The 15,094-nt window shown below is 61.8% G+C and overlaps 2 protein-coding genes across 2 annotated transcripts in view; one reads left to right on the plus strand and one right to left on the minus strand.

Moving 5' to 3' along the window:
- The first annotated feature begins 207 nt into the window (after positions 1 to 207).
- COMP (cartilage oligomeric matrix protein) lies at positions 208 to 8,680 on the plus strand. Its single transcript, XM_003915199.5, has 19 exons — positions 208 to 303; positions 556 to 641; positions 878 to 929; positions 1,366 to 1,538; positions 2,207 to 2,344; positions 2,610 to 2,684; positions 2,769 to 2,927; positions 3,005 to 3,109; positions 3,200 to 3,307; positions 3,813 to 3,972; positions 4,804 to 4,922; positions 5,163 to 5,215; positions 5,311 to 5,492; positions 5,607 to 5,785; positions 5,912 to 5,960; positions 6,364 to 6,560; positions 7,095 to 7,267; positions 8,278 to 8,417; positions 8,510 to 8,680. Exons 1-19 carry the CDS (start codon positions 225 to 227, stop codon positions 8,554 to 8,556), a joined length of 2,274 nt encoding a protein of 757 aa, XP_003915248.1. The 5' UTR covers positions 208 to 224; the 3' UTR covers positions 8,557 to 8,680.
- Positions 8,681 to 9,082: 402 nt separating this feature from the next.
- The window catches only part of CRTC1 (CREB regulated transcription coactivator 1), a 99,563-nt gene continuing 93,551 nt past the window's right edge, over positions 9,083 to 15,094 (minus strand). Inside the window, exon 14 of the mRNA XM_031659047.1 lies at positions 9,083 to 14,215. Coding sequence (XP_031514907.1) covers positions 14,004 to 14,215 — 212 coding nt within the window. The 3' untranslated portion in view covers positions 9,083 to 14,003. The remainder of the gene's footprint in view (positions 14,216 to 15,094) is intronic.

A 15,094-nucleotide genomic window follows, 5' to 3' on the forward strand; every position in this document is an offset into this window, starting at 1 on the left:
TCAGTTTCTCCACCATGTCGGATTCAGCTGCAGGAGACTTAGTGGGGCATTCCAGGCGGGGACTTGAAAGCAGGGGCCAGCGCCATCTGTTTACCTTGAGGCTGGACGCTGGGCAGGGCTGTGGTGGGCCGTCCCTGGGGCCGGCCGTGCCTTGGGGATAAATAGGCCCCGCGGGTCTCGTGGGCGGTAGAAAGCGAGCAGACACCCAGCTCCCCGCCACCGCCATGGCCCCCGACACCGCCTGCGTTCTTTTGCTCACCCTGGCTGCCCTCGGCGCGTCCGGACAGAGCCAGATCCCGTTGGGTAAGCCGCGTTACCACCCGCGCCGTGCCCGCGGCCCCAAAACGGACTGTGGGACCCGTGAGAGGCCCGGGGTCCAGGCTGTGTGGGGCTCACGGACTGTTAGTAGGGGACGTGCCGGGCGCAGAAAGCAGGTGGCGGGACCGAGACTAGAGGAGCGCAGTGGGGCGTCGGAGGTCCGGGTTCGCTGCGACGGTGGGAGTTGGTGGTGGGGTTCCCCGCCCCATGACCCTCACCAGGTCCCCTTCGCCGCAGGCTCAGACTTGGGCCCGCAGATGCTTCGGGAACTGCAGGAAACCAATGCGGCGCTGCAGGATGTGCGGGAGCTGCTGCGGCAGCAGGTGCGGGGCCCGGGTGTGGGGCAGGGAGTACCAGGGAGCGGAAGGGGGTCTCCGTTCCCAGCAAGGAGAGAGGAGGTGCCCGAGAAGGTGGAGAGGAGCTGGGAAGGGAAGGGGATCGGCAGGTAGGGAGTCTCCGGCGAAAAGAGGCTGTGGAAAGGGAGGCCGGGGTACAGAGAGGGGAGACTCGAGGGACGAGGAGAGGTTGGGACCCCGCTGATTCCACCCCACCCCTGCAGGTCAGGGAGATCACGTTCCTGAAAAACACGGTGATGGAGTGCGACGCGTGCGGTGAGCGCGGCCGGGGCGGGCGGGAGAGAGAAGAGACGGGAGAGAGACGCAGAGACAAAGACAGAGAGCGAGGGAAAGCTGGGGAGGAAAAGAGACGGAAGGAGATGGAGGCTGTCGGAGAGGTGGAGAGACGAACGGGAATGAGGGGCTAGAAACAGAGACAAAAAGAGACAGAGGCGGTGCGAGAGTTTTGGGGAAGTGAGAGACGCCACGGGGCAGAAAAGCGGGACAGAGGCTCAGGGAGAGACCGGGGAGACGCTGCGGGCAGAGCGCGCAGCCTCTGGGGCGGGATCGCGGAGAGCGCAGGATTTCGGGCCGCCTGGGGCGGGGGGTCGGGGGGCAGGGGAAGCCTCCAGCCCCGGGGCGTGGCCATGATAGGCTCCGCCCCCAGGCGAGCCCCCGGTCAGCCCCGCCCCCGTCCCCCCTCCCCCGGCAGGGATGCAGCAGTCAGTGCGCACCGGCCTACCCAGCGTGCGGCCTCTGCTCCACTGCGCGCCCGGCTTCTGCTTCCCTGGCGTGGCCTGCATCCAGACGGAGAGCGGCGCGCGCTGCGGCCCCTGCCCCGCGGGCTTCACGGGCAACGGCTCGCACTGCACCGACGTCAACGAGGTGCGCCGGCCCCGCCACTCCACCGCCCCGACGACCCCCTCTACCGACCCCCAATCTCTCGCCGCCCCGGAGACCCCTTCCTCCACTGGGGGTGCTCGCCCCGACGAGCCTCTCACCTCCGGGGGCGCACGGCCAGACCACCTCCCTACCGCAGGGGGACGCCCACCCCTAGGACCACCCCCGTCACCACCCCGGACGCCCGCTCCCACAACCCCCTCCATAGCTAGTGACGCCCGCCCCGACGACTCCCTCACCGCCGGGGGTGGTCCGCCCCAGCTACCCTCCTCGCCGCAGGGGATCGCCAGTCCCAACGACCCTTCCACAGCCAGGGAACGCACGTCCGGACGACCCCGCCACCGCCGGGCACGCACGCCCCGACGACCCCTGCCCCCCTCTGCTGGGGATGCCCGCCCTCATCCTTCCTCCCCTCGCCCATGAGGGAACAGCCCCCTGGAGGCGCTCTCCTCTCCTCTCCCGGTTGCGCCCTTGTAGTCATCAAGGCAAAGTCGTGTCTGACCCCTGCGACAATTGCTTCCATCTCACGTGGCGAACAGCTCCAAGCACTGGCTTATGGCCCTTGAACTTTCCATCATCCGAGACACTCCGAGGTGCGGCTCCCAGGGCCCAGCTCGAAGCCCTCTGACCCTCTGTGGCCCCTCCTTCCCCAGTGCAACGCCCACCCCTGCTTCCCTCGAGTCCGCTGTATCAACACCAGCCCGGGGTTCCGCTGCGAGGCTTGCCCGCCGGGGTACAGCGGCCCCACCCACGAGGGCGTGGGGCTGGCTTTCGCCAAGGCCAACAAGCAGGTGAGGGGTGTGGGGGTCCCATTCTTGCAGCAGAAGGGAAGGGGGCGTCCATTTTGTTTACCAGTAAACTCCTCTTCCAGCCTCTTGCTCTTTTTCCAGCCTCCTTCCAGCGGGAGGGGTGGGGAGAGGAGGGGTCCTCTGCGCCAGGGCTGATCGGTTTGGGGCAGGATGGAGGCGAGAGGCAGGATGCGGAGGAAGCGTGGACGAGGCGGGAGGTCCGGGGGTGTCTGCGTGGGGTGGTGACCTCTGAGTTCCCCTCCCCTAGGTTTGCACGGACATCAACGAGTGTGAGACCGGGCAACATAACTGCGTCCCCAACTCCGTGTGCATCAACACCCGGGTAAGGCCCACTGGGAAGAAAGGATAGCGAGAGGTGGGGCGAGCGGCCAGCGGCCTGCGCTGACCTCCGGCGGCTCGGGCGCAGGGTTCCTTCCAGTGCGGCCCGTGTCAGCCCGGCTTCGTGGGCGACCAGGAGTCCGGCTGCCAGCGGCGCGCACAGCGCTTCTGCCCCGACGGCTCGCCCAGCGAGTGCCACGAGCATGCGGACTGCGTTCTGGAGCGCGATGGCTCGCGGTCGTGCGTGGTGAGTGCGGGCGGGCTGGGCGTGAGGCGGGGTTGGGAGGCGGCCACGCCGGGACTCCCACTTACTCTCTCCCGCAGTGTGCCGTCGGCTGGGCCGGCAACGGGATCCTCTGTGGCCGCGACACTGACCTGGACGGCTTCCCGGACGAGAAGTTGCGTTGCCCAGAGCGCCAGTGCCGTAAGGTGGGTAGGGGCGGAGCGGGACTGGGCCGGGCAGGAGGGAGGGCGGGACTTCATGACCACGCCCCTCACACCTGCTGTGCCCGCCCCCAGGACAACTGCGTAACTGTGCCCAACTCAGGGCAGGAGGATGTGGACCGCGATGGCATCGGAGACGCCTGCGACCCGGATGCCGACGGGGATGGGGTCCCCAATGAAAAGGTAGATCTACGGCTTGGCGCGGTGGCTCACGCCTGTAATCCCAGCACTTTGGGAGGCCGAGACGGGCGGATCACGAGGTCAAGAGATCGAGACCAGCCTGGCCAACATGGTGAAACCCCGTCTCTACTACAAATACAAAAATTAGCTGGGCGTGGTGGCGCTCGCCTATAATCCCAGCTACTCGGGAGGCTGAGGCAGGAGAATCGCTTGAACCCGGGAGGCAGAGGTTACACTGAGCCGAGATCGCACTACTGCACTCCAGCCTAGTGACGGAGCGAGACTCTGTCTTTAAAAAAAGGAAAGAAAAGAAAAGAAAAAAAGAAAAGGCAGAGCTGTGAGCGGGGCCTAGGGAAGTGGGATGGGGCGTGGCTTGGATGAGGGGCGTGGTCTCCGTGGTCTAGGAGGGGCGAAAGGTTCCCTGCAGAGGAGACCCGACCTCGGAGATTTGGGAATCTGAGGAGTGTGACCTTTGCCCTTCCCGACCTGATCCCACCCTGTCACACAGGACAACTGCCCGCTGGTGCGGAACCCAGACCAGCGCAACACGGACGAGGACAAGTGGGGCGATGCGTGCGACAACTGCCGGACCCAGAAGAACGACGACCAAAAGGACACAGACCAGGACGGCCGGGGCGATGCGTGCGACGACGACATCGACGGCGACCGTGAGCTCGATGGGGGCTGGGGGGCAAGGAGAGGCGGCGGGCACCGAAGGGCGGGATTCGGCTCCGGGACGGGACTTGGTCGGTTTTGGAAGCCGGATGGGGTGAGCTGGACTAGGGCGCCCTGGACCAAAGACCATGGTGGCGCGACAGAAAAATGCAAGCTGGGCTGGGAGGCTGGGAAAAAGGCAGGAGTATTTGGAAGGGAAGGTGGTCCCTGCATCAAATGCCGCAGGCAGGAATTAAGAGTACAGAGATTCGAGCCTGGGGTTTAGGACCTGGGAGGTGACAACTTTACAGATGGGGACATAGGGGCTCAGGGTGGCATACACAGGCACCCAGCTGAGTCACCCCGGGAGTGAGAGCCAGTCCCCTCTCTGGCCTTTCCTTGGATGGGACCATCCATTCTTAAAGTTCCCGTGGGCGGATGCGGTGACTCAAGCCTGTAATACCAGCACTTTGGGAGGCTGAGGCGGGTGGATCACGAGGTCAGGAGTTCGAGACCAGCCTGACCAACATGGTGAAACACCGTCTTTACTAAAAATACAAAAAGTAGCTGGGCGTGGTGGTGCACAACTGTAATCCCAGCTACTAGGGAGGCTGAGGCAGGAGAATCACTTGAACCCGCGAGGTGGAGGTTGTGCTGATCTGCGATCGCGCCACTGCACACTCCAACCTGAGTGACACAGTGAGACTGTCTCAAAAAAAAAAAAAAAAAAAGATCCCATGAAGCTGGGGCTCTGTTCCAGGCCAGCCTCAGGCCTGGCCTCATCCTAATGAAGTCATCCTGACCTGGTCCCAATCTTGGGACTCTGGTCCCGTGGATTCCCGCAGGGATCCGCAACCAGGCCGACAACTGCCCCAGGATACCCAACTCAGACCAGAAGGACAGTGATGGCGATGGTATAGGGGATGCCTGTGACAACTGTCCCCAGAAGAGCAACCCGGATCAGGTGAGGGCAGGCCAGACTCCAGCTGGGTAAGCCCTCTGGGTGAGCTGCAAGTTGGATTACCCAGCCCACAGCCCAGCTTAGAGCATTTCACACTGCCAGAGAAATGACCTCCTAGTCCGAGCAGCCTGGGGCGGGGGTTTCCTTGGGGTCAGGAGGACTTTGGCTATGCGGCTGGGTTGGGTGGGAGGCTTTCTGATTTCCTCTGTCTGATTGTGGACCCCCGTATGCTGCTCCCCGCAGGGGGATGTGGACCACGACTTTGTGGGAGATGCTTGTGACAGCGATCAAGACCAGTAAGGAGGCCACCACCTGGGGTGGGTGTCCGGGTAGCCCTTGACAAAACGCTCTGGAGGGCTCATTGTCTCTGGATCCCACCTATCCACTCTAGGGACGGAGATGGACATCAGGACTCTCGGGACAACTGTCCCACGGTGCCTAACAGTGCCCAGCAGGACTCAGACCACGACGGCCAGGGTGATGCCTGCGACAACGACGACGACAATGACGGAGTCCCTGACAGTCGGGACAACTGCCGGCTGGTGCCCAACCCTGGCCAGGAGGACGCAGACAGTACGGCGGGGGCGGGGCCTGCGGTAGGGGCGGGGCCAGTGGGGGCTCCTGGGGCGGGATCTAGGGTGGGAGGGGCCTGACCTGAGCCCACCGAGGGAGTCTCCCACCTCTCAGGGGACGGCGTGGGCGACGTGTGCCAGGGCGACTTTGATGCAGACAAGGTGGTAGACAAGATCGACGTGTGTCCGGAGAACGCTGAAGTCACCCTCACCGACTTCCGGGCCTTCCAGACAGTCGTGCTGGACCCGGAGGGTGACGCGCAGATTGACCCCAACTGGGTGGTGCTCAACCAGGTGGGAGCGGGATCCAAGTGGGAGGTGATGGGACCCTAGAACCCCCATAGTGAGGCCTATGCTGAGGACGGGGTGCCTAGGGCTGTCACGGCCAGCCTGAGGCCCTCCTTTCTTTGACCCCATCAGGGAAGGGAGATCGTGCAGACAATGAACAGCGACCCAGGCCTGGCTGTGGGTGAGAAGCGGCGAGCAGCGCAACCCTGCACGAGCGGGCTCAGGGAGAGGGGCCAGAGAAGGGGGGGGCCGGGGCTGAGGATGGGCGGGGTCAGAGGGGGGCGGGCCCGGACTGAGGAAGGGCGGGGCCAGGTGGGGCGGGGTTATGGGGGCGGGTCCGGGCAGAGGAGGGGCGGGGCCAGAGGAGGGACGGGCTTGGGAAGGGCGGGGCCGAGTGGAGCTGGACTCTGGTGGGGCGTGGCCAATGGTAGATGAGGGCGTGGCTGAGTCTGGGCTCCGCGAGCGGGGATGGGGCGGGTCTGCAGGGAGATAGGGACCCAGGGGGCAGGTTTGAACTCTGGGTGCCAGGTTCCGGGGGCTGGGGCTGGCTTTCGGAAAGGCCACTGCTCTCTCCCCATCCCTAGGTTACACTGCCTTCAATGGCGTAGACTTCGAGGGCACGTTCCATGTGAACACGGTCACGGATGACGACTATGCGGGTTTCATCTTTGGCTACCAAGACAGCTCCAGCTTCTACGTGGTCATGTGGAAGCAGATGGAGCAAACGTACTGGCAGGCGAACCCCTTCCGTGCTGTGGCCGAACCCGGCATCCAACTCAAGGTGCCAGGGCCGTCCGTGCCTGATCTCTGTGGTTCTCATGCCCTCCCATGCCCCTCTCTACAACCCTTTACAGCCCTTATAGCCCTCCAGCCTCCCAGCCTCATACTATGGACCTCAGAGCTGTCCCAGTCCTCCTCTGGGCTCCCGCAGTCCCCGAATCCTCCCAGTTCCTTGCACAAGCCCTCCAACATTCTCAAGGTCCCCCAGTCTTCCTATGGACCCTAAACCCTCTCGCAGAGCCCTAAACTTTTCCTTAGTTTCCAAGTCCCTCTGCAGAGCCCCCCAGTCCTCCCAGACCCTGAACCTGTCCACAGACTCCCAAATCCTCTCACGAACCTGCAGGCCACTGCTGCCCCCTGTGACCTATCCATAAGCTGCCATTTGGCCCCTCAAGAAGGCTTCCATGTGGGTCTCTTATCCGGAACCCTCCTGGCCGCCCACCACCTGCTGCTCCCCACTGTCTCTCCAGGAAGGTGTCTAGGGGGGCTCTGGTGGCCCGTGAGGTCTCTAACCACCTTTCCTGGGTACTGGCAGGCTGTGAAATCTTCCACCGGCCCTGGGGAACAGCTGCGGAACGCACTGTGGCATACAGGAGACACGGACTCCCAGGTGCGGCTGCTGTGGAAGGACCCGCGAAACGTGGGTTGGAAGGACAAGAAGTCCTATCGTTGGTTCCTGCAGCACCGGCCCCAAGTGGGCTACATCAGGTGGGGACTCCACCCCCTGCGGTGGGCTGGGCCGGGGACACGTAGGCCCAGGTGGGAGTCCCCTGGCCAGGCAGGGGCTGTGCGACCCTGGTCCCCTTATCTGTACAATAGGAAAGATACAGTGCAGTTAGAATGAACCTATGCTGGTCCAGGCGTGGTAGCTCACACCTGTAACCCCATCACTTTGGAAAGCCAAGGTGGGAGGATTGCTTGAGCCCAGGAGTTCGAGGCCAGCCTGGGTAACCTGTCCCTACAAAAAAGAAAAAATTTAGGGCAGGTGCAGTGGCTCATGCCTGTAATCTCAGCACTTTGGGAGGCCGAGGCGGGTGGATCACCTGAGGTCAGGAGTTTGAGACCAGCCTGGCCAACATGTTGAAACCCCGTCTCTACTAAAAATACAAAAATTAGCTAGGCGTGGTGGTGGGGGCCTGTCATCCCAGCTACTCAGGAGGCTGAGGCAGGAGAATTGCTTGAACCTGGGAGGCGGAAGTTGCAGTGGGCCAAGATCGTGCCATTGCACTCCAGCATGGGTGACAAGAGTGAGACTCTGTCTCAAAAAAAAAAAAAAAAAAAAAGGAGCCAGGTGTGCTTGCACGTGCCCATGGCCCCAGCTACTAGGGAGGCTGAGGTCACTTGAGTCTAGGAGTTAAGGTGGCAGTAATTGCACCACTGCACTCCAGCCTGAGTGACAGAGCGAAATCCTGGCAAGGACACAGCACACGGTGTGTATCCAGCTAGAAATGGGGCCTCACCCAGTCCGTTTCTCAGTCTCTATTCCATGCTGCTAGCACCAACTATGTCCAGGGCCCTTGATGGTGTTTAGCACCAACTATGTCCAGGGCTCTGTTTAGCACCAACTATGTCCAGGAAACTGAGGCCCAGGGCAGAGGCCTCACCTGCTCCCAGTGCAGCCCAGTCAGGGGTACCCATCTTCCAGGGCTGACCACTGAAGCTCTGAGAGGGAAGGGCCTAGTCCAGGTCCCCCACCCCTCACCATGTCTGACCCTCAGGGTGCGATTCTATGAGGGTCCTGAGCTGGTGGCCGACAGCAACGTGGTCTTGGACACAACCATGCGGGGTGGCCGTCTGGGGGTCTTCTGTTTCTCCCAGGAGAACATCATCTGGGCCAACCTGCGTTACCGCTGCAATGGTGAGCCGAGGGCCGGCGGGGCGCAGGCGGGGAGTCTGCACACAGGCCCTGCTGGCCTTCTCAGCCCTCGTCCGCTTGCTCTTTCCCTGCAGACACCATTCCAGAGGACTATGAGACCCATCAGCTGCGGCGAGCCTAGGGACCAGGGTGGGGACCCACCGCCGGATGACAGCAACCCTCACTGTGGCTGGATTGGGGATGGCCGTCCTGAGGGGGAAGCGAGAAGGGCTCAGAGAGGACAAAATAAAGTGTGCGTGTGGGGAGTGGCAGCTGTGGTTTTTGCTGCGTTGAGACAGTAGGGATGGGCCTCTGAGGGAGGGTCGGGCCAGGGGACCCCAAACCCAGGCCTCAGTGCTACAGCTGCTGCTGAGTGCCAGTGGCCTGCCAGGGACTGTCCAACTGTGACTTGGGGTTTGGGGATGACCCACCACCTCATGGTCACAGGCCTGGATGCCAGCCATGGAAGAGCTGAGACCCCTGATACGGTGTCCGCCCCAGGATTCTGGGGGGCAGGTTTGCAGTCACCCCAGCTTTGGGGACCCCTTCCCTCGCTTGGTCTGGGGTGTGTGTGTGTTCGGAAGGGCCGAGGCACCTGCCAGGTGCACCTGCCATGCCCATGTGTCATCCCTGAGGGAGGAGGGAGGGGCTCAGATAAAAGAGGAAGAGCCAGTGACGAAAACGTTGGATTTTTATTACGTTTCATTACAAAGGATGCAAAGGTACAAAGACAAAAGCGGCCACGCCAGAGGATGGGGCAGGGACGGCCGAGTGTGCCCTGAGCCGCCTGCCCCCGCCCGCTGTGGCCGCCCACAATCATGGCCCACGGGATGTCCGTGGCAGAGTATACATGCTGGGGTTGGGGGAGAGCCAGCCTGGGCACAGAGGGGCACAGGCGGGAACAGGGCTCGGACTGGCGGGTTTGCATATATCAGTGGGGCCGCCCAGCCCCTTGGGGGCAGTTTCCTACTCAGGGGCATGGCAGGGCCAGTGGACTTTGGCTGCCAAAGCCCTCCTTCCCCAGGCCTGCTGGCCAAGGCCATGGCTAAGTCCCCTTGTCCCTGATGGGCAGGAGGTCAGAAGTGCTTGATGGCTGGGCTGGGCAAGGGTTGCCCCCAAATTCCAGAACACTTCAAGATGGGGGCCACCCCTGGACCCCAACACATGCCACCTGTCCCTGGCTTCTGGGGATGGGGTGCTGGCCAGGAGCCCAGAAGGTGGACAGAGCCTCTGGAATCGTCAAAGCCAGCACCCCAAGGCCCAGCCCCTGCCCCCCATCCTGCCCAGGAGGAGCCAGGGCCCTGAGACCTGCAGGTCTGAGAAAGTGACAGGAGAGAAACTGAGGCTCGGGTCACGAGGCACTCGTTCCTGCCCCACCCATGCCCTTTGGAGCTCCCCAGCACCCAGGCCTGGGGGTACAACTTACTCCACCTCCTGCTCCCAGGGGAGAACAGTGTCTGTGGCCACTGGGGGTGGGTGGACACCTGTGCCACACGGAAGGGTATGGGGTGCCTGACCCCTGCCTGGTCAGGACCCTGGAAGGCCAAGGGCCACAGGGAACAGGACACTCAGGTGGAGCTGGCTGGGGAACATCCCAGGGACCCCCAAATCACACGCCGCAAGACCCCCCAGGAAATGGAGGCCCCTGGTCCATGGCGAATGGGGATAGAAAGAGACCCAGGTGTCCATGTAGCCCAGGCAGGCCTCCCAGGGTGAGGGGCCGAGTCTTGCCCCTGCTCTTAGGCTGTGTAGGGAAGGCTCTGGCGCCCGCACGCCCTGACCCAGAGCACCACACGCAGGTGACGGGCCAGGCCCAGGGGCACATCTGTGCCATCGGCTTTGTGGCCCTTGTTCTGAGAGCCCTTGCGTCCCACCCCCACAGGGAGGGCCCCTCGGCCTCTGAGACGGCTCCATCAGGACCCAGTGAAGGTGACGGGAGCTGCTCTTTTCAGGGCGGGGCGACAGAGGACCCCTGAATACTGCTGGACCTCACTCTGCCAGTCTATCCCTGGTTGGAGGGCTCCTTGGAAATACAGAAAATTCAGGAAGCAGGTCGCAGCCTGAGTTTGGAAGGATGTTTGGTTAAAAAACAGCTCAAGGCCCACCTAACAGCGGCACCAGAGCCCCCTCTAGGGACAGGTCCCGCTGAGCCTGATCAGGCCTGGGATGCTGGGCAGAAGAGGCTCACACCTGTAGCCCCAGAACTTTGGGAGGCCGAGGAGGGAGGATCGCTTGAGCCCAGGAGTCCGAGACCAGCCTGGGCAACACAGCAAGACCCCATCTCTAAAAAAATAAAACAGAAGCCACCCTGCCTTGCCCCCCATGGGCCTGTCCCACCTGACTGGGCTCAGGCAAGGTCCCAGCTCACAGCCCCCAAGCTTGACATCCAAGCCCCAGCAGGAGGGATGGATGGACATGGGAGGCCCTCCTGGCTAAGGGTCCTCCTGTGAGCTCGGCCCCCTGAAGAAATCAGGCCAAATACACCGATGCCAACACTCTCCTACCCAGAGCCGAAAACGCACAAGCAGGGCCCTGACAGGGGCAAAGAACCCTCTTCTCTGGAGGACACAGAGAGAGGCTGAGCTCGGGCTACACCCTCTGCCTGCCAGACTCGCCACCCTGGGGAGTGACGTCAGCGAAACAGGCAGGTGGGGATGCCATGCTCTCAGGAGGGAGAGCCCTGGCCGAATTTCACTGTAGGGGACTGGTGTGCCCAGTGGAGGGTCTGCGGAAGCCATGAGCACACGGGTGGGTGGGGAGAGCAGCCTCTAACTCAGCGTAGACCAAGCACACAGGCGGCAGGTCAACGTACATGCCGCAGCCCCCCACATGGGCCTGCCCCTCAGGAAGTGGCTCATCAAATCACAGTATTTTCACATCACAAAGCAAAAGGTTGATTTCCTTAAGCTGTCTTTTTTCAGAAAGTCTTGGCAATTCAAGAATATGTAGTAGTGATATTTAAAAAAAAAAAAAACACGTACACACACACACAAAAGGCCATGGGAGGCCCGCCCAGGTCCAGGAGGGGCACGAACCCTTTTGGAACGCGGGGATGCCTGGCTGCTGACTCCTGGCTGGGCCCTGGGGACCTGAATGGGCCCCACTTTCTCTGGCAAGCTTGGACCTTGGTCCACCAGGTTCTCATTGGAAAAAGAACTCCGTAACGGACCAAGGTTGTCACGTTAACACAATGTCACTGTGAATCTGGCTTCAGGATGCTGGAAATGGGCCACGGGCCTGGGATGCTCCGAGGTGGGCATCCCTCCTCTCCTATCTGTCCACACCGAAGACCAGGGGACAAGTAGTGGTGCCCACCGGAGGCTGGACAGACGGGGAATGAGGGCTGATGAGGTTTCCTAGCGTGGTCCTCAAGGCCTTGTTTTGAAAACCGCATCCAGGCGGGTTGCTTGTAATTTTGTTAAGGCCATTTTTTAAAAAGTCCTACATACAAGTTTAATGGTAATCAAACTCCCCTATGTACATGTAGTTTTTCTTAAAAAAAAAAAAAAAAAAAAAAAGTCCCCGCTGTCTGCCCCCAGCCTCCGTCATGGTAAGAGAAAGTGACCTTGACCTGGACAGACCGACACTCTGCCCCCGCCATACCTTGGAACAAGACGGCAGCAGGAGCAACATGACCAGGGAGCCTTCTCCTATGAGTGGCCACTTGGCTGCTCAGACACATGCCAAAGGCGTTGCCGGGGAAAGAGAGGGAGGGATAGTCGCTAGGATCAAACCCAGCTCTCGAGGACAGAAGCCAGGGTGCCCAGGACCCCAGTGAAAGCAGCGGCCATAACACCACAAATAAACGGACTCAGCAGAAGGCGCTGGCCTGGCAGGCAGGAGCGAGCGAGAGCTGCAATGCAGTTTTGGGGGGATCAGAACAGCGGTTCCTATTCCAAGGAGAACAGCAGAAAACAAAGCTAACCCCGATGCCTCCTTCACAGGGTCCGCGGTATGGAGGGTTCAGGACGGCTCCCAAGGACCCTGTCACCCTGGTCTTGGAGGTGCTCCTGAAACTAAAACGCACACTGCTGTGTGTCTCCAAGTCCACCTGACATGACCCTGAGCTGCCAAGAAGGGGTGGCCGGCAGACCACACTGCCCAAAAGAGGGGGCGTGGGCTGGGAGCCAGAGGGTCGGGCGGGGAGGGGATGAAATGCCAGCTCCACCCAGGTTCTCAGGGAGGACTGTGCTCCTTATCTCGGGGACCCTCGCTCCCTGCCAGTCTCCCACACTCTTGGAGCAGAGAGGTCTCAGCTGCCACTGGTCGTGGCGTCTTCACACACACACTCTAAGGACTAGCAGGCACCTCTGGGAGAGGCCAGCAGGGCTGGGTCTTCGAGAGACCATCAATAAAAGGCGAGGCCCGTTCCCGGAAGTCTGTTATGTGGCCCTGGCAGAGGCACCTCTGCCTACCATGAGCTCCTGACAAGTCCCTGCCCGCCGACCAGCCCTTTCGTTTTGAGATAACTTGGGGTGAAACCCAAAAGCTGGACACACTGCTTAGACTCAGGCGGGTGACGGGCTGCTTTGGGGCGCGTGGCCTCCATTTCCAGTTAGCTTAAAAAATAGGTAAAGTTGGATTTCTGAAATAAAAACATGCTCTCAGGCAAGTGTTGGCTTAAAAAGTTAAGCCACTCATCTACAACCAAAATGTAAATAGAAACTAAAAGGAAAACAAAACACACAATGAAACTCCCCTGGCCACCTCTCCCTGTACCTTAAATTAACAGCATCTATGACAGGACCGGTGACCACAGTGCGGGACAGGAGGGGCCACGGGTTGTAAAGCCCCAAGAGGTAACCCCTGTCTCCGCGTGCGACCCCTCACGGGGCCTTCCGGTCACTTCCCGGCAAAGGTGGCCACCAGTGGGCCTGCCTGGGGTGAGGCAGGGCTTGGAGGGGATGGAGACAGGGCGAGGAGGGTCGTGCGGGGTCCGCCGCCCTGCATGCTCTGTCCACTTTGCGCCTGCCCTGGTGGACACCAGGGCTCTGTGTGTGCTCAGAAATATAAAAGACAGCCGTCAAAATAGTGTTTATTTCACTTTGCGTCTGCCCCGCGCTCTGGCGCCTCCTCCCTGGGGCGGTGTGGGGCTCGCTCTCTACCTGACCACGGGCTAGGGATGGCGGATGGGTCGGGGGACCAGGAACTGAGGAAGGCAGTGAGAGCTGGACAAACAGTCGGAAAATGCGCCACGGCCCACAGCCCTGGTGGACCATGCGTGCCCCTCCCCTGAGCCTGCCTGCCACGCCGGGAGCTGACACTTCCCGCATCTTACAGGGGACGGCTCAGGCCCCGGGGCTGGGGGCGAGGGAGCCAGTGCAGGGAGGGTCTGCAGGGGTGGGGGGCTCACGGCCTCCGATCCCAGCCCAGCCCCGGGCAGGCAGGTGGGTGGATGGCCCAGCTCGCGGCCTCGCGATTGGGCTTCGCGGGAGGTGGACAACCGGGGGCGGGCTGGCAGGGGGCGCTTGGCGGCATTGCAAGCTCAGAATCACAAGCTCGGCCGTTGGCGAGGGACGGAGCGTGGCCGTCCCCGGGCTGGGGAGGCGCCGTCGGGACGGCTGAGCGGCAGGGTGCCGGCGTGCCCGCTCACAGGCGGTCCATCCGGAAGGTGTCCTCGGTGGCTGGGTCGGCCAGAACCATGTCGGGGTCGTTGAGCATGTGCAGTCCGTCGAGGGTCAGGGGGTCGATCTTGAGTTCGTCCAGGGGAAACTGGCTGTCGGAGTCAAAGCTGACGTCGCCGACCCCGGCCAGAGAGCTGGTCAGTTCTTTAGAGAGGCTGGGGGGGGACTCTCCTGTCACTGGGGGGTGGGGTGGGGACAAAAGGCACTGCTTAGCCTTGGCTCCATCGCTCGCATCCATGGGTTGGACCAGGCATGCCTGCTGGGCAACTCTGTCCCCTGGGTATGCTGGCAATGTCTGGGGACATTCTGGCTGTCATGACTGGGGAAGGGGACGCTACTGGCACACGAGCTGCTGCTCAGCACCCTACAGTGCCTGGACCCCAGACACCAGTCTGGCCCCAGATGTCAGGAGCACCAAGGAGAAGCCTCGGGCCAAGGGCTGTGTCACTGACACACGTCAGTGTGACCTGGTGGGGACAGGGACCTCCCTGGCTTTGCCATGAGGTCTCCTTGGCATGAGTCACTGAGAAGTAGGCTGGGGTGACTGAGTGGACCCAGCTGCTGCTAGGGCTGGAGGGAATTCTCGGTTCCCCACAAAGACCCGGGTTCAAACCTAGGCTTCCACCTGTACTCAGTTTCCAGGTCTGAGAAATGGGTCTGAAAGGCCCTGTCTTTCTGGGCTGTTGAGGCCATTGCGGGGGTAAGATTCTCAGATTCTTCTCCTGAGTCCGAGGCTGGCACGTCCACCCTTGAATTTCTTGCCAACTGCTTCCTACACCCGCGGGGTGGGAACGAGGTGCTGGATTCTGCACTCAGAGCCCAGGCCACAGTGGGTGGCACTAAATACGGACACTTCCAGTTTGGAAGAGGCCAGTGAGGACTGCTCGGGGGGTTGGGAGGCATCACCCTCAATCCAGCAGCCCTGGCTCATAAGAGAATCACCTTCTTTAGCAGGGAGACCAGCTCTGGGTGGCCATAGGAAGGTCTGGGTTCTGTGCTAGATGGAGTCGGGTCTTCCTGACATGTGCCATGCAGGATGGGGCTGGCTCGTCCCCA

Source organism: Papio anubis, chromosome 20, assembly GCF_008728515.1.
Source record: "Papio anubis isolate 15944 chromosome 20, Panubis1.0, whole genome shotgun sequence".
NCBI classification, from domain to species: Eukaryota; Metazoa; Chordata; class Mammalia; order Primates; family Cercopithecidae; genus Papio; species Papio anubis.